Below are 21,806 nucleotides of genomic sequence, written 5' to 3'. Positions count from 1 at the left end.
GTGTGTGTCTCTCTCTGGGTCTGTGTGTGTGTGTCTCTCTGGGTCTGTGTGTGTGTCTCTCTCTGGGACTGTGTGTGTGTCTCTCTCTGGGTCTGTGTGTGTGTCTCTCTGGGTCTGTGTGTGTCTCTCTCTGGATCTGTGTGTGTCTCTCTCTCTGGGTCTGCGTGTGTCTCTCTCTGGGGCTGTGTGTGTCTCTCTCTGGGGCTGTGTGTGTCTCTCTCTCGGGCTGTGTGTGTGTCTCTCTGGGTCTGTGTGTGTCTCTCTGCGTCTGTGTGTGTGTCTCTCTGGGTCTGTGTGTGTCTCTCTCTTTGGGTCTCTGTGACTCTCTGGGTCTGTGTGTTTGTGTCTCTCTCTGGGTCTGTGTGTGTGTCTCTCTGGGTCTGTGTGTGGCTCTCTCTGGGTCTGTGTGTGTCTCTCTCTGGGTCTGTGTGTGTCTCTCTCTGGGTCTGTGTGTGTGTCTCTCTCTGGGTCTGTGTGTGTCTCTCTCTGGATCTCTGTGTGTCTCTCTCTCTGGGGCTGTGCGTGTGTGTGTCTCTGGGTCTGTGTGTGTGTCTCTCTGGGTCTGTGTGTGTGTGTCTCTCTCTCTGGGTCGGTGTGTGTCTCTCTCTCTGGGTCGGTGTGTGTCTCTCTCTCTGGGTCGGTGTGTGTCTCTCTCTGGGGCTGTGCGTGTGTGTGTCTCTGGGTCTGTGTGTGTGTGTCTCTCTCTGGGTCTGTGTGTGTCTCTCTCTCTCTGGGGCTGTGTGTGTCTCTCTCTCTGGGGCTGTGCGTGTGTGTGTGTCTCTGGGTCTGTGCGTGTGTCTCTCTCTGGGTCTGTGTTTGTCTCTCTCTGGGTCTGTGTGTGTCTCTCTCTCTGGGGCTGTGTGTGTCTCTCTCTGGGTCGGTGTGTGTCTCTCTCTGGGTCGGTGTGTGTCTCTCTCTCTGGGTCGGTGTGTGTCTCTCTCTCTGGGTCGGTGTGTGTCTCTCTCTCTGGGTCGGTGTGTGTCTCTCTCTCTGGGGCTGTGCGTGTGTGTGTCTCTGGGTCTGTGTGTGTCTCTCTCTCTGGGTCGGTGTGTGTCTCTCTCTCTGGGTCTGTGTGTGTCTCTCTCTCTGGGTCGGTGTGTGTCTCTCTCTCTGGGTCTGTGTGTGTCTCTCTCTCTGGGTCGGTGTGTGTCTCTCTCTCTGGGGCTGTGCGTGTGTGTGTCTCTGGGTCTGTGTGTGTCTCTCTCTCTGGGGCTGTGCGTGTGTGTGTCTCTGGGTCTGTGTGTGTGTCTCTCTCTGGGTCTGTGTTTGTCTCTCTCTGGGTCTGTGTGTGTGTGTCTCTGGGTTTGTGTGTGTGTGGTCTCTGGGTCTGTGTGTGTGTCTCTCTCTGGGTCTGTGTGTGTGTCTCTCTCTGGGTCTGTGTGTGTGTCTCTGGGTCTGTGTATGTGTCTCTCTCTGGGTCTGTGTGTGTGTCTCTCTCTCTGGGTCTGTGTGTGTCTCTCTCTCTGGGTCTGTGTGTGTCTCTCTCTCTGGGTCGTGTGTGTGTCTCTCTGGGTCTGTGTGTGTGTGTCTCTCTCTCTGGGTCTGTGTGTGTGTCTCTCTCTCTGTGTCGGTGTGTCTCTCTCTCTCTCTGGGTCTGTGTGTGTGTGTCTCTCTCTGGGTCTGTGTGTGTGTCTCTCTCTCTGTGTCGGTGTGTCTCTCTCTGTGCGTGTGTGTGTGTCTCTCTCTCTCTGGCTCTGTGTGTGTGTGTCTCTCTCTGGGTCTGTGTCGTGTGTGTCTCTCTCTGGTCTGTTGTGGTGTGTCTCTCTCTCTCTGGCTGTGTGTGTGTGTGTCTCTCTCTGGCTGTGTGTGTGTGTCTCTCTGGCTGTGTGTGTGTGTCTCTGGCTGTGTGTGTGTGTGTCTCTCTCTGGCTGTGTGTGTGTGTCTCTCTCGGTCTGTGTGTGTGTCTCTCTCTGGCTGTGTGTGTCTCTCTCTGGGTCTGTGTGTGTGTCTCTCTCTGGTCTCTCTCTGGGTCTGTGTGTGTGTCTCTGGGTTTGTGTGTGTGTGGTCTCTGGGTCTGTGTGTGTGTCTCTCTCTGGGTCTGTGTGTGTGTCTCTCTCTGGGTCTGTGTGTGTGTCTCTGGGTCTGTGTATGTGTCTCTCTCTGGGTCTGTGTGTGTGTCTCTCTCTGGGTCTGTGTGTGTGTCTCTCTGGGTCTGTGTGTGTGTCTCTGGGTCTGTCTATGTGTCTCTCTCTGGGTCTGTGTGTGTGTCTCTCTCTCTGGGTCTGTGTGTGACTGTCTCTCTCTCTGGGTCTGTGTGTGACTCTCTCTCTGGGGCTGTGTGTGTCTCTCTCTCTGGGGCTGTGCGTGTGTGTGTCTCTGGGTCTGTGTGTGTCTCTCTCTCTCTGTGTCTGTGTGTGTGTCTCTCTCTCTGGGTCTGTGTGTGTGTCTCTCTCTGGGTCTGTTGTGTGTCTCTCTCTGGGTCTGTGTGTGTCTGTCTCTCTCTGGGTCTGTGTGTGTGTGTCTCTCTGGCTGTCTGTGTGTGTGTGTCTCTGGGTGTGTGTGTGTGTGTCTCTGGGTCTGTGTGTGTGTGTCTCTCTGGGTCTGTGGTGGTGTCTCTCTCGGTCTGTGTGTGTGTCTCTCTCTGGGTGTGTGTGTCTCTCTCTGGGTCTGTGTGTGTGTGTCTCTCTGGGTCTGTGTGTGTGTCTCTCTCTGGGTCTGTGTGTGTGTGGTCTCTCTGGGTCTGTGTGTGTGTCTCTCTCTGGGTCTGTGTGTGTCTCTCTCTCTCTGGGTCTGTGTGTGTGTCTCTCTCTGGGTCTGTGTGTGTCTCTCTCTCTGGGGCTGTGCGTGTGTGTGTCTCTGGGTCTGTGTGTGTGTGGTCTCTGGGTCTGTGTGTGTGTCTCTCTGGGTCTGTGTGTGTGTCTCTCTGGGTCTGTGTGTGTGTGGTCTCTGGGTCTGTGTGTGTGTCTCTCTGGGTCTGTGTGTGTGTCTCTCTCTGGGTCTGTGTGTGTGTGGTCTCTGGGTCTGTGTGCGTGTCTCTCTCTGGGTCTGTGTGTGTGTCTCTCTCTGGGTCTGTGTGTGTGTCTCTCTCTGGGACTGTGTGTGTGTCTCTCTCTGGGTCTGTGTGTGTGTCTCTCTGGGTCTGTGTGTGTGTCTCTCTCTGGGTCTGTGTGTGTGTGGTCTCTGGGTCTGTGTGGTGTCTCTCTCTCTGGTCTGTGTGTGTGTCTCTCTCTGGGTCTGTGTGTGTGTCTCTCTCTGGGTCTGTGTGTGTCTCTCTCTGGGTCTGTGTGTGTGTCTCTCTGGGTCTGTGTGTGTGTCTCTCTCTCTGGGTCTGTGTGTGTCTCTCTCTCTGGGTCTGTGTGTGTGTCTCTCTCTGGGTCTGTGTGTGTGTCTCTCTCTGGGCTGTGTGTGTGTCTCTCTCTGGGTCTGTGTGTGTGTCTCTCTGGGTCTGTGTGTGTCTCTCTCTGGGTCTGTGTGTGTGTCTCTCTGGGTCTGTGTGTGTGTCTCTCTCTGGGTCTGTGTGTGTGTCTCTCTGGGTCTGTGTGTGTCTCTCTCTCTGGGTCTGTGTGTGTCTCTCTCTGGGTCTGTGTGTGTGTCTCTCTCTGGGTCTGTGTGTGTCTCTCTCTCTGGGTCTGTGTGTGTGTCTCTCTGGGTCTGTGTGTGTCTCTCTCTGGGTCTGTGTGTGTGTGTCTCTGGGTCTGTGTGTGTGTCTCTCTCTGGGTCTGTGTGTGTGTGGTCTCTGGGTCTGTGTGTGTCTGGTCTCTCTGGGTCTGTGTGTGTGTCTCTCTGGGTCTGTGTGTGTGTCTCTCTCTGGGTCTGTGTGTGTCTCTCTCTGGATCTGTGTGTGTCTCTCTCTCTGGGTCTGTGTGTGTCTCTCTCTGGGTCTGTGTGTGTCTCTCTCTGGATCTGTGTGTGTCTCTCTCTCTGGGTCTGTGTGTGTGTCTCTCTGGGTCTGTGTGTGTCTCTCTCTGGGTCTGTGTGTGTGTCTCTCTCTGGGTCTGTGTGTGTCTCTCTCTGGATCTGTGTGTGTCTCTCTCTCTGGGTCTGCGTGTGTGTCTCTCTGGGTCTGTGTGTGTCTCTCTGTGTCTGTGTGTGTCTCTCTCTTTGGGTCTCTGTGACTCTGGGTCTGTGTGTTTGTGTCTTTCTCTGGGTCTGTGCGTGTCTCTGTCTCTGGGTCTGTGCGTGTGTGTATCTCTGGGTCTGTGTGTGTGTCTCTCTCTGGGTCTGTGTGTGTGTCTCTCTCTGGGTCTGTGTGTGGCTCTCTCTGGGTCTGTGTGTGTCTCTCTCTGGGTCTGTGTGTGTCTCTCTCTGGGTCTGTGTGTGTGTCTCTCTCTGGGTCTGTGTGTGTCTCTCTCTGGGTCTGTGTGTGTGTCTCTCTCTGGGTCTGTGTGTGTCTCTCTCTGGGTCTGTGTGTGTGGCGCCGACCCTCAGAGGTAGGAGCTGGTGAGCTCCTGTAGTCTCCCTGTTATGTGTTCCCCCCACTCCACAAAAAAATGGCCAACCAGTTTTTGTTAAAGAAGCAATGAATACTTTTTTTGCAACAATCTAATGTGTTATTTCCTTATATTTAGTTTTTATCCTAGTGAAAAAAATACCAATAAAATGTACCTCAATAGCACCAATCAACCCCCGCAAATTTCCCCGCAGAATTTAGCAAAAAGCCCCTCTGCAACTTCCCGCAGGGCCCATAAGGCGCCCCACAATTTTTTATTGGTCCAGGTCATGATTTAAAAGGTACTGATAAGTTGCACACATCTTGATTTTGTGGATGCTGTATTCTATTGCTTCTTCAATCTGAGTACAGTTGTGGTCACTGCAAAACAAGGAACTGCCCAGACACAGCAAAGGGGAAAGCAACATAGTTGATACTCGGTGTTTGAGCTATGGTAATTCCACAATTAGATAAACTAGATCTCTTCAGACTTGCAAAGAATAGAGGTAACTTTAATGAGGTCCATAAAATCTTAATTAGGATACAACAACAACAAAATTACATTTATAGAGCGCCTTTCATGTCGGGAAGATGTCCCAAGGAGCTGAGTACCTAGGTCCAAGGATAGAGAAGGTATTCAGAGTAATATGTTCAGATATGCCGATAGCAGAATAAGGCATCACATGTTTATGGTTGTGAAAGGCAATATCAGGATAACAAAGTATTTGTTTATATTGAAGGGAATGGGTTACCAGGAAGAGTGGTAGAATCCTGGAATCACTTATTCAAGAAGCAGCTCAACAGTACAATGGGAAGACATTGAAGTTCATATTTTGACCAAATTGATAACATTCTGCTTCTGTTATCTTTTTTGTGGTCTCCAATACTACTATCTGCACTGGACGCTGGAATCAATCACTTATCTGGGATGAATTTTTTGTTACTATTTCTGAGCTAGCAAACAGCGTTGTAAACCTCAGTGGTGTCATGTGTGAGACAGTCAGTCTATTCTGTGTTTCACTCCTGCTCATGTTAAACGTTTAACCCTATTTTATCATGTTAAAACTCTGCAGTAAAGTTCTGACATTATTTGTTGCTTTTTGAGGCTTTTCAATGCCAAGTGTCCCTAAGTGATGAAACTAGGCCTTTGGCCTGTCCAAGCTTTGTCAGTTCAGCTCTTAACCTGGATGTACAATTTACTTAGCATTTGACTTGTCTTCAATCACACATCAAGTCAATCCATTGCCCCTCACAATAGTGCTGCGACTTAAATTCAAAGGGGAGAAATGCACAGGGAAATGAACAGAACTGCCATAGTATGGTAGGGTACACTGTACAGCGGCCATAGTGTGTTGGGGGTACACTGTAAACAACAACAACAAGATTATATTTGTATAGCGCCTTTCACGTCGGGAGGACGGCCCAAGGCGCTGCACAGAATACAGCATTTCAGACCCAAGCTGGGGGAGGGGGGGAGGGGAGGGGAAGGGGGGTGTATAGCTGCTCTAGTGTGGTGGGGCACACTGTTTGGCTGCAATAGTGTGGTGGGGTACACTGTACAGCCCATAAGAGGGACACTTCACTTTGGTCATGGAATGAAAAGGATAATACAGGAAAGGATTAACCTGCATTGTTTTAGTGTCTTCTGTTGAAACGTCTCAACGAGCTTTATAAATAAAATGCAAAATACTTCATACCCTGGGAATCTGAGACAAAAAATGAAGTCGTTGGAAACACTCAGCAGGTCAGGCAGCATCTATGGAGAAAGGAAACGTTGACTCACTTTCCTTTCTCCATAGATCCTGCCTGACTTGCTGAGTGTTCCGAGCTTTATAAGTAATTACTTTTCAGTGTAGCAATTATTTTGTAGGATAATACAGCAGCCATTTTTACCACCAATGTCTCACAATCAGCTATGAGGTGAATGACCAGCTCATCTAGAGGATTAATGATGAGCACACTGGCAGACAATCTCTACTTTTTTCCATATAGAGTAATGACATATTTTACATCCACCTGCATAGGTAGAATAACTTTGGTTTTAACCTCAGGATACATCAGAACTCAATCCTTGCCCCCTCCTTTTCTTAAACTACGTACTTCCTCTCAATGACATTTTCCACAGAAATTCCCAATGCTATTTGCATATCACATGTATGCAAATGGAACTCAAATCTACTTCCAATCACAGAACCACTGATGTTCTGCCTGCCTGCTGGACTATAAAGGCATTGAGAGCACCAGCTCTATTCAGCTCAATATTGCCAAGACAGGAAGTATCCTTCTTGTCTCCCATCAACAACTCCTCACCTCTGGCTCTCCCTTTTCCAACCTTTCCCTCAAATTCACCAAACCAGTGTACAACCCAGGTGTCCTCTTTGATCCTCTGCTTCATGTTTGGTTCCTGACCAAGACTGCTTTCCTTCATGTCCGCCACATTGCCTACCTCCACCTCAACCTCACATCAAATGCCGCCTAAAGCCTCATACATGTCTTGACTTCTCAAACGTATTCTCACTGGTCTCCCCAGTTCCACCATCCACAAGAATCAACAAGCTCATCCAAAACTCTGCCACCCAGATTCTCACCCACACTAAACTCCATAATCCCAACACCTCAATTCTTGCCAGGCTCCACCACCACCCATCCATTCCCCCATTTGTTCAAACTTGCCATTGTGAAGCACTTCAAGACTTTATCCGACATGAAGGGCAGCATATAAATGCAAGTTTCTGTTAACATCTGAATTTGTTGGAGTAGGAGACCGTGCAATGAATTTTGATTTCAACATAGAAAGGATGCGACATGTAGATAGTATATCTGGAGATTGGGAAAAATAGAATGAAAATTAAATCCCTCCCTCTGTGTTTGCCTCTCGGGCAGGTACCTGTATTTTTATAAAGAAACCATGGATCTTTTAGTGGAGAACGTGATTGTGTCAGTGGAACAGATTGGCCTTCCGATCGTGTCAAAAGCAATCTCGCATCTCTGGCAGGGCATGTCTGCAGAGAAAAAGGCAGTCATATTCAAAAAATGTCTGTCCCCCAGCAAAGCCATTACTTTACAGCTTCCCATGCAGATGGACTATTCTTTGAGAGACAAGATGCTGGACAGCCAGGGGGCAAGTGCTTCTTCTGAATCTACTCCTGATGAGGTACCTACAACACCTTTCCATGTGTGAGATTAGACTTGATATTAAAGCCATATTGATTGGGAAGGATTTATGTTCAATCCGTACCTTGTGCTGAGTTGGCTTATGTCAGCATGTCAGCAGTGGAGGCCCAGTGTCCCTTTAACCCGGGATAGAATTGTAATGCAATTGTAAATGTGTAATTTAATTTCCATATTATAATGTAATCTCATGTTTTGAGGATCAGCTGGATGTCTGACTCACGCAGAAACCAGTTACAATGCTTAAGATTATCCAAACCAAACTGAGAATTCCAAGCATCCCACCTACAGATGGAAATACCATAGATGTTTATTGGAGTGGAATAATAATAATAATCCTTGCATTTGATATAGCGCTTTTCACGTCGGGAGGACGTCCCAAAGCGTTTCACAGAACACACTGTAAAGTGAATTGACTGTATATTTGTGGGCGAACCGGCAGCCAATTGCGCACAGCAATGTCCCACAAACAGTCGTAGATTGAAAATGACCAATTTTATTACTGTTTTTGGTTTTGGAGGGATTATTATTAGGTGTGTGGAGTAAGGAAACTTGCCTAAGGTTTCGCCCTGCCTGGAATTGAACTCAGGTCTCTTGCTTGCAAAGCGAGTGCTCTAACCACTTAGCTACAGGAATGCACACACTCTCCCTGGAGGGACGCATCCTGCTTCCCTAATTCCGGGAAATATTAGGCATAGGTTGCCAAGGCTTGGGGACCTCAGAGTGTGCGGTGGGGTACTGCTGGAGACTAACCAGCTAAAACTGCGCAGCTTGCCATTGAGAGTACTCCCTGGCTAGCTTTCCTGCTGCTTATCCAGCTAGGATCACCCTACCCATTAGGGCTTTGTCTTCCAGGGTTAACAGGAGCTGAGTGTCACAGTGCATTTTAATGCAATCTCAATCACAATAAAGTAATTTAAATGTTATCTCATTGTTATCTCAGCTGATCCCATAACAGCTGGTGATTGAGGCCAATAGCAATGAGGACTTTGTGAGTGAGCCACTGTTTTGGCTCACTCATGAAGAACTGGGCAAGGTACTGGAGTGTGTCTGAGGTTTGTGGAACCAAACCTTAGCACGGATCAGTGCCTCAATGAGATGTGGACAGAAACAAATAATGATAGTAATAATGTAATTTTTTAAGAATGAGAAAACGTGTCTCCATTAATCGCTAACATACATGAAGTGCAAAGAAGATTGTTTCCACTTTCTGTCTTTCTTCAAGAATTATGTTATTGTGGGTTAAAACTGACCATGTGTGAGATGTCCACATTGTGCTGCTTTTCAGCACTAAGAAAAAAGGGTTCATTTTATCTTTTGTTCTGTGTTCCTCACATGTTCTCCTGCTTTATTTGCGTTCCCCCTCCCCCCTATCGACTGTCCAACATTCTCAGACACTTGCCAGATGCAGCTATTTCTCTTGTTGTTGATAGTCAGGAAATTAACTTCTGTTTTTTTCTCTTTTTATTCTCCATTGAGGGGCAAACTCGCCTGGATACTCACCCGCACAAAACTCTGCCCCCCCAACACACCAGTGCTTGCCAGGTTCCACTGGCTTCCAATTATGGAACAGATCGTTTTCAAGATCCTCTCACTCGTTTCAAATCCCTTCATGCCCTCGCACCTCCCTACTTATCCAATCTGCATACCCCTCACCTCCACCACTCGCTGCCTCCGCTCAGCTGGCTCTGACCTCATAACATAACATGTAGGAGCAGGAGTAGGGCATTCGGCACTTCGAGCCTGCCCTGCCATTCAATCATGACTGATCTTCTAATCTAACTCCAGCTAATGTTTATTCCCTCATTTATATTTTGTATTGTTCTCCTTTTACCTCCTGCTTGTCCCTCGTCCCCTCTGCATATCAGTGGCCGTGTCTTCAGCCATTATGCACCAAAACTCTGGAACTCTCTCCCTCAATCCCTCTGCCTTGCTCCCTCCCTCCCTCCCCACTTTCATATGACCTTCCTTTTTTGATTGTGTTTACGGTCACCTCCCTGCTCCCTCTCATCCTGGCTCGGTGTAAGACTCCACCACTGTCAAGCACTCCGGGACGTTACCCCGTATGAAGGGCAAGCTGTTGGTGGTGGTACTCTTTATGGTGCCTCTTAAATGACTCGGGGGTTCTCCTGGAGGAAGGCTGCCTTTATGCAGCATGGAAGGGAATGGTATGTGAGAACCATTTGTGTTCATTGTATGTGTGAAGAAGATACCTCTTGTTTTTCTCTTTCTTTCTTTTCCAGATGCTTTTTGAAGATGCATTTGATTTCGCCTCAGGGTTCCTGATAAAATCCGAATCAAATGCTCACACTGGAATAAAACGAGAGAACAGGTAGAAATGTCATATAAGAAATAATAACTGTATTGTAACTATGAAATCCACATTTTTGTCCACCAAAGCCTGGGGTGTTTTCTGCCTAATTAAACCCAGCATTCTGTTCTACAACTGTAATAGTTTGCGTATTTTTCATGAGGAGTTGAAAGTATCAAACGAAGTGGTTTCCATATGAAATATTTGGAAATGTTTATTCCATCATTTATATTTTGTACTGTTCTCCTTTTATCTCTTTTTTCTTCTATTTCTTTCTCAAACTCTCATTCGCCGTTTCTATTTCAAAAAAATGCAGAGAGGAATACATGCAAGTGGGAATATGACCTCAAGTCAGAAGACAGTGAAACGTTTAGGAGGTATTGGTGTCATGTGAATTAATAGGAATCTCTGAGCCTGTGGCACACTCCCACCCTTTCGCCCACAAAATACCATCGAACCACTGTAATATATTATATGAGATGTCTCAAACAACATGATTAGGCATAATATCAAATGCAAGGATTATTTATTATTATTCTTTCTCGTTGTGGATAATCTGCAGCTTGAGCTTCATTTGCCCCAGGTTAAATGACCATGGAAAGATGCTGTTTTTCCACATGCTAACCCTAACCCTAACCCTAAGGATCACATGATAATGTTCAACAAGAGAAGATAAAGAAGATTTTCCCGGTGTCTTGGTTAAGATAGAGTTGTTCTTCCAATTCATAGTGTTTTGTGGGGACATCTCTGTGTGCAAATTGATTGCTGCGTTCACCTACAAATACACAATCACTATACTTCACCGAAAAACTGTGAAGCACTTTGAGACATTACAACACAATGAGGAACTATTTTAAATGCAAGCATTATTATTTTCTTCTCTTCCCTTTTCCTTTCTCCATCCTCATCTTCTGAATCTTGTTGAATATCATTCTTTGGCTCTCAATCACTCTTTGGTACTTTGTTCAGATGGCCAATTTTTATCAAAGTGCCCAGACAGTGAGTGGGATATTTACAGGTATGCCCAATTAGGTGCAGTTCATTGAGCTGGTGGAGACAAGGATCAATAATTCAGTGATCTTGTGTATGATGTTACACTGTATTTCAGCATAATCATTTAATTAACTAATTAATTAAACTGTAGTTAATGCATCTCATTTTATTAAAATAAAATATTGATTATCCCACATGACTCAGTATGAGATTTACATTGCTGTTTACAGTGGACTACATTATTAACCACGTAGATGCGAACGTCCTGACACCTGTATCTTTTATCTTTATTTCCTTGTGATTGGATGGAAAGCTCTACCTTCACTCATTGTGCTTCTGAAAATCCAGAAGAGACCTGCACGCTCTACAAGCAGATTGTTAACTTTGTGAAGGCACAATGTGATGCAGCAACACACCTCCTGCAGGTAAGACTTGTCAAGTACAGGACAGCTAAGTACTGATTCCTGAATTAGGCGGGCGGTGGGGGAGGAGTTTAAAAATCTTTGCATTACCAGCAGAAGACTTTTTGCAATCAACATGAGTCTGTATACTTCACCTCAAAATAAGTCACCTGCTCCACCTTCTTTCTACTTATACTGTAGGGGAGGTGGAGACAAGAGTCTCCACCTCCCCTACAGACACAACCTGGAGTTTGATCCATGGGCATCATCAACTATTTTGTTCACAGATGGAATTATAGCTGAGCTTGACCCAATCACACCTGAGTTTCTCCTGGTCTCTTGGCTCACAGCCCACCAGATGAAATTGTTTTCCCAGTTCATCAATAAATAAATAATCCTTGCATTTGATATAGCTCTTTTCACTTTGGGAGGACGTCTCAAATCACAACACTAAAGTGTAGTGACTGCGTATTTTGTAGGCGAATGTGGCAGTCAATATGCACACAAGCAAAGTCCCACAAAACAGTATTTGAAGTGAGTAACCAATTTTATTTGTGGGACTGTAATCAAATGTAAGGATTATCACTATGGACATTCCTGAAGGGATCTCTGGACCATGATCAGAAGCAGAAACCTGCTTCTGATCAGGACCATGACTAATTTTTTTCCTTCCTTAACCCAGCATTCTGGAGTTATCATATACAACAACAACAACAAGATTACATTTGTATAGCGCCTTTCACGTCGGGAGGATGTCCCAAGGCGCTGGACAGAGTACAACATTTCAGACCCGAGTTGGGGTTGGGGGGAGGGGAAGGGGGGTGGCCGATGGCATGGTCGAAGAGGAGGGTCTTGAGGTGGGACTTGAAGGAGGCTAAGGAGGGGCGAGGCAGAGTGACTGGGGGATGGAATTCCAGTGGTTGGAGGCAGAGTGACTGAAGGCTCTCCCGCCAATGGTGGGGCGAGTGGGTCAGGGGATGTGGAGCAGGCCAGAGCCGGCTGAGCAGAAGGAACGGGCGGGTTGGTAGGGAGTTAGGAGGTCCCAGATTTAGGGTGGGGCGAGACCATGGAGGGCCTTGTAGGTGAGGACAGGATCTTTAATTGGATCCTCTGAAGGATAGGGAGCCAATGGAGTCGGGCGAGAGTGGGGGAGATGGGGTCACGGAGTTTGGTACGGGAGAGGACACGGGCTGCAGAGTTCTGGATTATCTGCAGCCTATGGAGAGAGGAGTTGGGAAGGCCGACAAGCAGTGCATTTGCATAGTCGAGCCTGGAGGTGATGAAGGCATGAACAAGAGTTTCAGTGGCCTGAGGGGTGAGGTAGTGGCGGAGTTGAGTGATGTTACGGAGGTGAGGGAAGGCAGAGAGGGTCATGGCTTGAATGTGGGGGAGAAAAGACAGTTGAGGGTCGAACAAGACACCAAGGTTCCTGACTGGCTCGGTGAGGTGTGGTGTGCAACCATGGAGGTTGATGTTGCCAGAGCCTGAGGTGCAGAGGCACTGGCGTGAGACAATCAGGAGGGCCTCAGTCTTGTTCACATTCAACCGAATAGCCCCAACTGCTCTCGTAAGCACAGTCGAAGAGGAACGTTTTCATGTGGGACTTAAAAGGGGAGAGAGGGGGCAAGGCGGAGGGATTGAGGGGGAGAGTGTACAGAGACACAAAAGACATCTGGTTCATCAGAGGGACCATATTTACATTCCTGAACCGTACATGGATTTGCATAGACTGTACAGGTTGGAAACAGACCATTCAGCTCAACTAGTCCGTGCCGGAGTTTATACTTCAAGTGCGTTTCCACCCACTTCCTGCTTCCTCCCATACCCTTCTTTTCCTTTCTTCATCATATACAACTTCAGGGTGGATTCAGTGTATTGTAACTTGTTGGAATTTATTTTGTTACTATATAACAACTTGCATTTATATAGCGCCCTTCACGCGGGGTAGCGTCCTGGAGGACATACGTGGTTTGCGGAGTCTGACCCCAAGCCAGGGGGAGAGGGAGGGGAAGTGGGGAAGTAACCATAAGCACAATCAAAAAGGAGGATCTTTAGGTGGGGTTTGAAGGTGGGGAGTGAGAGGTTAAGACGGAGGGATTGAAGGAGAGAATTTCACAGTTTTGGGTGTAGTGGCTGAAGCAACGGCCACCAATGGTGGAACGGAGAGAACGAGGGACAAACAGGAGGCTGGAGCCAGCCGAGTGGAGGCCGCGGGTGGTGGAGTAGGGGGTAAGCAGGTCAGATATGTAGGGAGGTGCGAGGGCATGAAAGGATTTGAAATGAGTGTGAGGATCTTGAAATGATCCGTTCAGTAATTGGGACGCAGTGGAGCCTCACAAGGACTGGTGTGATGGGGGAGTTTTGTGCAGGTGAATATCCGGATGGCGGAATTTTAAATTATTTGAATTTTGTGTATCATGGAGCTGGGGAGACCAGCGAGAAGGGCATTGGAATAGTCCACCCGGGAAGTGACGATGTCAATAGTCCAGCTGGGAGGTTCAGCTGCGTCGGTTATGAGGTACAGACAGAAGCAAACAATATGGTGGAGGTGGAAAAACTGGACTGGAGGGGTTCAAGTAGGAAGTGGAGGGTAAAGTGTGAGTGAAGTTGGTTTGGAACAACGTGTTCCAGGGCGTTGGTCAGAAAGAGCAGGTTTTAAATGGGATGGTAGTGCGTGAGGTTGAAGGGATCAAGAGTAGGTTTTTTAAGGAGGGGAGTAATGACAGCGGTTTTGAGGGAGAGTGGGACTGAGCCTGAGAAGAGGGACCAATTTATCATGTCTGCCAGAAGTGGGCAGTGGATGGAGAGTTGAGCAACCAGCAGCTGGGTGGGAGGGGGTTGAGACATTAATATAATAAAAAATTATGTTTGTAAATCAAGGGATTTAAAGCTATAAATTAATGATAACAGTGGGAATAGTGCTAGTGAAGATAATGGCAGCCTTGGAGCATCACTGAGAAGAGAGATTGCTCTGTCTTGCAGATGGTAGCAAAGAAATATCTTGGTCAGAGTAAGAAGTCATCGCACAAGAGCATTGAAGAGTCAAGAATAAGAAAAAGGCATTCAACCCATTTATCTGTATCCCTCCACAGACCATGTAAACCCTAACTTGGACGCACATCACCCACCTCCCATAGTAACCCCCGACAACTCAGATATAATTTTGCAGCAACTCCAGAGTATTTACTTGGTGCTCTGAGAGAAGCTTTAAAGCGGAGAGAGCGAAACTACCAGCTGTTAGTGTCTCACTTTCTTATTGCAGACAAGCTGTGTCCTGGCTATTATTATTCTCTATCTCTGTTGATTCACAACCAAACCACACAGTCACTGCATTAACCGTAAATCCTGTCAGATGCTTTGAAACATCCTTCTGCAGTAAAATACTAAACCTTGCATTTGATATTGCGCTTTATCACGTCATTGAGATGTCTCAAAGCTCTTCACAGGATAGAAACATAGAAACAGGAGTAGGACATTCAGCCCCTCGAGCCTGTTCTGCCATTGTATAAGATCATGGCTGATCTGTACCTCAACTTCAATTACTTGTCCTGGTCTCATATCCCTTGATACCCTGACCTAACAAATATCTATCCACCTCAGTCTTGAAATTGTGAATGGATATACTGTAAAATGGATTGACTGTGTATTTTGTGGGTGGAATGAGGATGATATATCAAGTGCAAGGATTATGCGCTTCAGGATAAAAGCACAGCAGTGAAGTGTCAGATGACACTTTACGAGTTCCAAGTCCCGACATAGAGCTTGAACCCCAGCCTTCTCAATCAGAGGCAAAAATGTTACTATCAATTGAACCAGGCTCAAACACAAGCTGGGTATTTCCCGGAATCCAAGCCAGTAATCCTTCAGATAACTATCATACATTTCAGGGCTATTTGTGGGATCTTACTATGTGTAAATTGGCTGCCAGATTTGTCTGTCGATACAGTCCTATGCTTTGCAGCAATTGTTTGTGAAGTGCTTTGAGACACTTTCATATTTAAGTGATATATCAAATCCATAGATTATTATCGGTTTTGAAAGTGGTTCAATCAATCATCAATTTGGAACCGCTAAAATCTGCTAGAATCTGCTATTGGGATCAGATTTTTTAAAACTAAACTGAGTGTTATTCCTCTGGCTTCAGCTCAGCCTGTGTCTCTCCACTCAACAGACTGGCTCCCCAAACTTCGATGATGAAGCTTTCCTGCTGAGGTGCACAGAAACGTTTGATGATGATCTGTAGTGAATGGAATTTCTGCACCAGACATTTAAATCTGCAGAAGTACAGGAAGCAAGAAGTGGGGTGGACCACAATTTAAGAGTTTGGGTTTATGCTGCCGTTACTGGTAGCAGTACTCTGGTGCATCATTGTGACAATGTGCAGCTGAATGGATAACTTATTAGTTTAGTCCGGGAAGGGCTTGAGGCCCAACTTCAGTATAGCATGGTTACCATTCCTCCCACACCTAGTACTTGGTACCATGTGTTGTCACCATGAAACAGCACTTCCTCTTTTGGAATGGATTGTGCTACATGGAGAACTGTACACGTCACTCAGACTGGCTTATGAATTGAGAGGTTTCAATGAGAAAGAAAACCTTGCAAAGTGATTTAACCGCCAGGGAAGTTCTTTTGTACTTCCAGTCCTGTACTCGAGGAAAAAACAGTTCTGAGAACAGTTCAACTTCTATCAACACTCAACACTTTACATCGGATTCAACACTTGTTGGGGGAAACAGCACAAGTGACTCCTTAAAGAGGAGTGAAGATGAGGACACATACTTTGAAAGTCTTTTCCCCCAAGCTAGTAAAACGTTAAAAATAAACCTGCTCAAGTAGTTTATCTCAGAGCAATGTACAAATTGTTTTGAGGGTGGAGTTTTACTTACCAATGTACCCCTGAGGACTCAGCTTAACTGCAGCATTATGATACAGATTAACAGGCTTATTTATTTGTGCATGTATAAAATGCCTATTTGTCCATGACAGCGCTCCATGATAGTGCTCAAGCGGTCGGGGACACTACCCTGCGTGAGAGCGCTATATAAATGCAAGCTGTTGTTGTGATAAGGAAGTTCGCTATTTCTCCTTTGCATTAACCACTTGGAACCATGTGAACCATGTGGCTCAGTCTGCTCGGATCCTTCGCACCTAATATAAACACCCTGACTCCAAAGCCCAGGACAAATGAATTTAAACCAGTGACAATATTTCATAGATATTATCACTGAAGATCACAGTATTTCTGCAATACTTTACCGGCAAGTCTGAGCCAAAAATCGGGATGCTGTTAACTCTTTAATTCATTGAAAACCAGCTCCTAGCCCAAGAAGCCCACATCGTTCCTTGCTCCTCTTTAAAGAGCTATTTGTGTTGGAACCGATGTAAATGAACAGATTGTGAGAGCTGATAGAAGTTGGAAATAGAATATTATAGAGACGTAGATACTGCACATTCCTTATTTAAAAATGGCCAAATTGTGTCAATTAAATGTGCAGTAGTGTCATCTGATTGTTTGAATTATCTGATTAAAAGACAGGCAGCGGAGGGGGGAACGGATATTCAGAACAGAATTAAATAAAACAGTAACATTTTGCATTAGAACCGCATTCCTTGCAGTTTGTATGTTATAGGAGCTTTTTCTTGAAATTCCTATTAAAATCATCTTCAATGATGGGTTTTATAGGTTACAACGGTGGAGAGAATATTGTTGTAGGATAAATGTGTTAATCAGTAGGTTATAGCTGTGCTGTTCAATATACATTGTGATATCAATGTTGTTTAATGTCTCTCTAACCTACTGTCAAGGGCAGGTCATGCAATCAACAAGGTATTACACACTCTGAAATGTTTCTGTTCAGAAAATAATTCATCAATAAAAAGATAAGTGAATTAACTTCCTGGGTTTGATTTCACGATGCTTTGATTCTTGAAAATTTTCTTCCCCCACAATATTTTTAATTTGCAAATGTGGATACACCCACCCTGCTAATGCTTTGCCCACATTGGATTAGAGAACTGGTGTGTGAGAAAGCAGTTCAACAAATCTTTAGCATTTGAAGGAGTGAGTTACATTTATGTGGTTTAAAACGTAAAGGCCACCACCAGATTTTGCAAAGGATACGGAAATATAAAATCCTGATGATAACCAGATATGCATGTCACTGTCCTGCAGAAACTCTGCTCCCGCATTATCTCTCTTCAGGCGTGTCAGAGCCGAGTTCCCACAAATGGTTGCTCTTTTGACCATACTCTGACACGCCCTCTCTGACCCCCTCAAAACTGCTGTCACCACCCCCCTCCTCAAAAAACCTTCCCTTGATCCCTCAAACCCCAGCCACTACCGCCCTATCTCAAACCTGCCCTTCCTCGCAAAAGTCCTAGAACGCGTTGTTGCCAATCAACTCCGCGCACACCTCTCCTCCCACTCCCTCTTCGAACCCCTCCAGTCCGGTTTCCGCCAAGTCCACAGTACAGAGGCTGAGCTTGTGAAAGTCACAAACGACATCCTCTCCATCTGTGACCAGGGCTCCCTCTGCCTCCTTGTCCTCCTGGACTCCTCCGCTGCGTTCGACACAGTCGATCACGCCATCCTCCTCCACCACCTTTCCTCCGTCATCCATCTCAGTGGGACCACACTCGCCTGGTTCGAGTCCTACCTCACAAACCGCCAGCAGTGCATCTGCACAAACGGCTTCTCCTCCTGCTCTCACCTGGTTACCTGCGGGGTACCCTGAGGATCCATCCTTTGCCCCCTCCTCTTTCTGATCTACGTGCTCCCTCTTGGGGATGTCATCCGCAGACATGGAGTACATTTCCATATATATGCAGACGACACACAACTCTATTTTTCCACTTCACTTTGCGACCCCCCAGTCCCCTGATGTTGTCAGCCTGCCTGTCAGATCTCAGGGGCTGGATGAGCACAAATTTCCTTCAGCTGAACGTTGACAAGACGGAAGCCATACTCTTTGGCTCTTGTCAACATCTAAAATCTCACGGTTCTCACCTCCTCCACCTACCCGACCTTCCCCTAAAACTCTCCGAACCCGTACGCAACCTAGGTGTCAGGTTCGATCCCCAATTATCCTTCCTCCCCCACATCCAGTTCCTCACCAGCACCGCCTTTTTCCACCTCTTAACGCATCGCCCGTCTCCACCAATACCTCACTCCGAAAGCCACTGAAACCCTGGTCCATGCCTCTGTCACCTCTCGGCTGGACTTTTCAAATGTCCTCCTCACCGATCTCCCATCTACTACCATCCATAAAATGCAAATTATTCAAAACTCTGCCACCCGCATTCTCACACACCCCGGTCCTTGCCAGACTCCAGTGGCTGCCTGTCCCAGAGAGGATCGACGTCAAGATCCTCACCCTTGTCTTCAAATCCCTCCACTTCAAATCCCCTACCTCTCTGACCTCCTCTCTCCTCAAAAGAGTTCCCGTTGCCTTTGTTCCTCCGGGTCTGGCCTCCTCCCTGTTCCCCGAGTTCTCCGCTCCGCCCTTGGCGGCCGTACCTTCAGCCAGTATGCCCTGAGACTCTGGATCTCCCTTCCTCACTCCCTTCGCCTCGCCCCCTCTCTTCCTATTTTCAGGTCTCTACTGAAGACCTTTCTTTTTGACTGCGCCTTTAGTCACCTTTCTCCCCCTCCCCCTGGCTCGGCTCCGGGATCCGTTACTATGAAGCGCTCTGAGACGCCGTCCGGCATGAAGGGCGCTATATAAATCCAAGTTGTTGTTGTACTCTACACATGAGATTTTCTCATCAGAAAATGTTACCCATTATAATTACTCAGGTTTCGTGCATTGTGTCAGGAAAAGCAATGAAAAGGAACCAGTCAGTACAATTTACGTATGAATAGTGACAAGCTCAAAATCAGATTTTCAGCCATATGTACAGCTCTTCTGGCTGAAATACTTTTTCATACGTTTCATAGAATCATGGAATGATACAGGTCGCATTCAATGCATGTTAGCAATACAACAGCTTGTAACAGCCAATGTGTCAATGACCATGATTAAACAGTACCAATTAAACCAATCCTAGCAATAAAACCGCCTCAGTAACCATAACAGATTATCATGTAATCTTATGAATCTTGCAATTACTGAATCCGTAATTAACTTTATTTGCCCAGGTGTCTTTATGGGTGACCAGATGGGTACCCTGGCGTGCTTTCATTTTAAGATTGGCAGTCTCTCCTCCAATTGTAGGATCCAATGACAACTTGGTATCACTTGTAAATTTAACATTTTGCACTGAGTTTGTTAATCCAAATCATCAATGGATTCAGGGTACAGGAGAAATTCCAGCACATTTCCCTGAGGAGTTCCATTCAATAAATGCCACTTTGACCTAACTGCTCTTACGACCATTCTCTGTTTACTTTAGCCAATTTTTGTCCATGTTTTTCCCTTCAAACCCATTGACATAAGTTTGTAATAGATAGCAAACCTAAGGGATTTTTTTTAAAAAAGAAGCTGACCCAAGGGATATGAGGCAAGGCAGGTTTAAAGGGATATGGGGCCTGAGGCCTGGGTGAGAATCAAGAGATATGGGGCAAGGGTGAGTTGAGGTACAGACCAGCCATGATCCTATAGAATGACGGAACAGGCTCGAGGGGCTGAATGGCCTACTCCTGTTCCTATATTTCACATGTCTCTCGCCCAAATTATGAAGTCTAAACTTGCGAGTCAAACTTAACTGAATGAGGATGAATGCACACTGGCTAAAAGAAGATAATCTAATTGCACAATGAAGGATTTGCTGTTAAATGATATCCAGCAGGAAAAAATTTGATTACCAAAAATTATCTGCAGCAATCTCAATCACTGCAAACTTTGTGGGGCACAGAGTTTAATATTTTCACTGAGCACAAGGAGATTAGAATGATTTTGTCTCTGTCTTTCTTTCTCCTTCTCACCTTTTGCTTATTTTCTCTTAATATCCTCATTCTCTTTATATTAATCTTTGGACGATGATGAATGCACATTGGCTAAAAGCAGCAAATCTAATTGCACAATTGAAGAGTTTGTTGTTAACTGACATTGTAAGATTATATTTGTGATGTTTACTGTTGTTAAGGTTTTTAATTAGTATACTTTTAGAATATAACCAACACTTATAATCTTTTTAGTAAGGATTTCATTAGTTACTAGGGTTGTGTATTTTAAATGACTAATTTAGGGCCCCTGAGAGGGTACATATGCCAATTATCGTCAGCGAAGGTAAAGATATATTGGCTTGACCCCGGCTGAGGTCAGGTTGTGATAACTTTCCCTCATCCAGTATTTGGGTAGGTGTCATCCTCCCATCTATATGTTAACCAATGTAGTCAAAATAATTATTTTAATCAATGGTTAGAAATGCTTATGTTGAATAGACACCATTTTGATTAATAGTTAAAAATGATGATGTAGCTTGGAAAATGTCAAGCTGATTTGTTTATTGTAGCTGAAGGTTGTTGAAGATGTTCGCCATCACAGATTCATGTTCCATAACAATCATGTTTTAATTAAGTGTTGTGTTAATGATGAGGTAGTTGAAGAGGTTTTCCTGTAACAAATTATTTTTTGGCTAAAGATGTTTTCTATAACAATTCAAGTTTTATAACAATTCATGTTTTCATATATCAATTGGTGTTTTTAATTGGTGTTTGTTGAAAATGTCCTTCTATAACAATTCTGTAGATTATATTTTATTATTATGACTAAAAAACAGGGAGATGACAGAATCCTCCCAAAGCGAAAGTCCTGGGTTCAATTTCTGGCAGGGCGAAACCTTGGGCAAGTTTCAATAATTCTTCAAAAAAAGAAATAATAATAATTTGGTCACTCAATCCCCAACTGTTTGTGGGACACTGCTGTGCACAATTAGTTGCCGTGTTTCGCCCACAAATATACAGTCAATTCACTTCACAGTACTGTGAAGTGCTTTGTGATGTCTAGAAGATGTGAAAAGGATTATTATTATTAAATTAGTTGTCCATATCTCTTTCTCCTTCTTGGTTATTTCCCATGGAAAAGATCCAGCTCAAGATTGCTAGCAGCCTGCGAAGGGTGGGGACTATCTCTGTGACAAGGGGCAATGGAGTAAGAAATACCTAAAAGAAAGATATAACTTTGGAATAGTTGGAATCATCGTAGGAAGAACATTTGTGAGGCAGCTGGTGGTCAGCAACTTCCCCAATGGAATCAGGTAATATTGGTTTTGTTGATTCTTACTGATTTAATGTAACTTAACAATACAATGTGTTAAAGCATTAACCTTTGAATTGTATATGAATTGTATATCGTATATGAATTGTATATGAAAATAAAAGATCTGTAATTCCCACCACCTGTATTGGGTAAAGTCTCTTTCTGGCGAACCTTATGACATCCAGCAGAAAAAGATTTGATTATAAAATTACCTGGGATTATTAATCAGCAATTGTTTAACAACTGAGTTACCTATTGCTAGGTAAACAGAGGCATACCGAGAAATGTTGCCAACTATTTCACCCCGCCTGGTAATCAAACCCAGGTCCTCTTGTTCGCGAGGCGTGCCCTAACCATTA

The 21,806-nt window shown here is 45.4% G+C and overlaps 1 protein-coding gene across 1 annotated transcript in view; it reads left to right on the top strand.

Annotated features, from left to right (window-relative positions):
* LOC121849205 (stimulated by retinoic acid gene 8 protein homolog) overlaps positions 1 to 15,488 on the top strand; it is a 26,669-nt gene extending 11,181 nt beyond the window's left edge. Inside the window, exons 6-9 of the mRNA XM_042335434.1 lie at positions 7,253 to 7,523; positions 9,784 to 9,872; positions 11,158 to 11,269; positions 15,390 to 15,488. Coding sequence (XP_042191368.1) covers positions 7,253 to 7,523; positions 9,784 to 9,872; positions 11,158 to 11,269; positions 15,390 to 15,488 — 571 coding nt within the window. The remainder of the gene's footprint in view (positions 1 to 7,252; positions 7,524 to 9,783; positions 9,873 to 11,157; positions 11,270 to 15,389) is intronic.
* The last annotated feature ends 6,318 nt before the right edge of the window (positions 15,489 to 21,806 follow it).

The sequence above is a fragment of the Callorhinchus milii genome, unplaced genomic scaffold (genome assembly GCF_018977255.1).
Source record: "Callorhinchus milii isolate IMCB2004 unplaced genomic scaffold, IMCB_Cmil_1.0 Scaffold5, whole genome shotgun sequence".
In the NCBI taxonomy this organism is placed as follows: Eukaryota; Metazoa; Chordata; class Chondrichthyes; order Chimaeriformes; family Callorhinchidae; genus Callorhinchus; species Callorhinchus milii.
The sequence above is the reverse complement of the archived record's forward strand: the minus strand, read 5'-3'. Positions and strand labels throughout refer to the sequence as shown.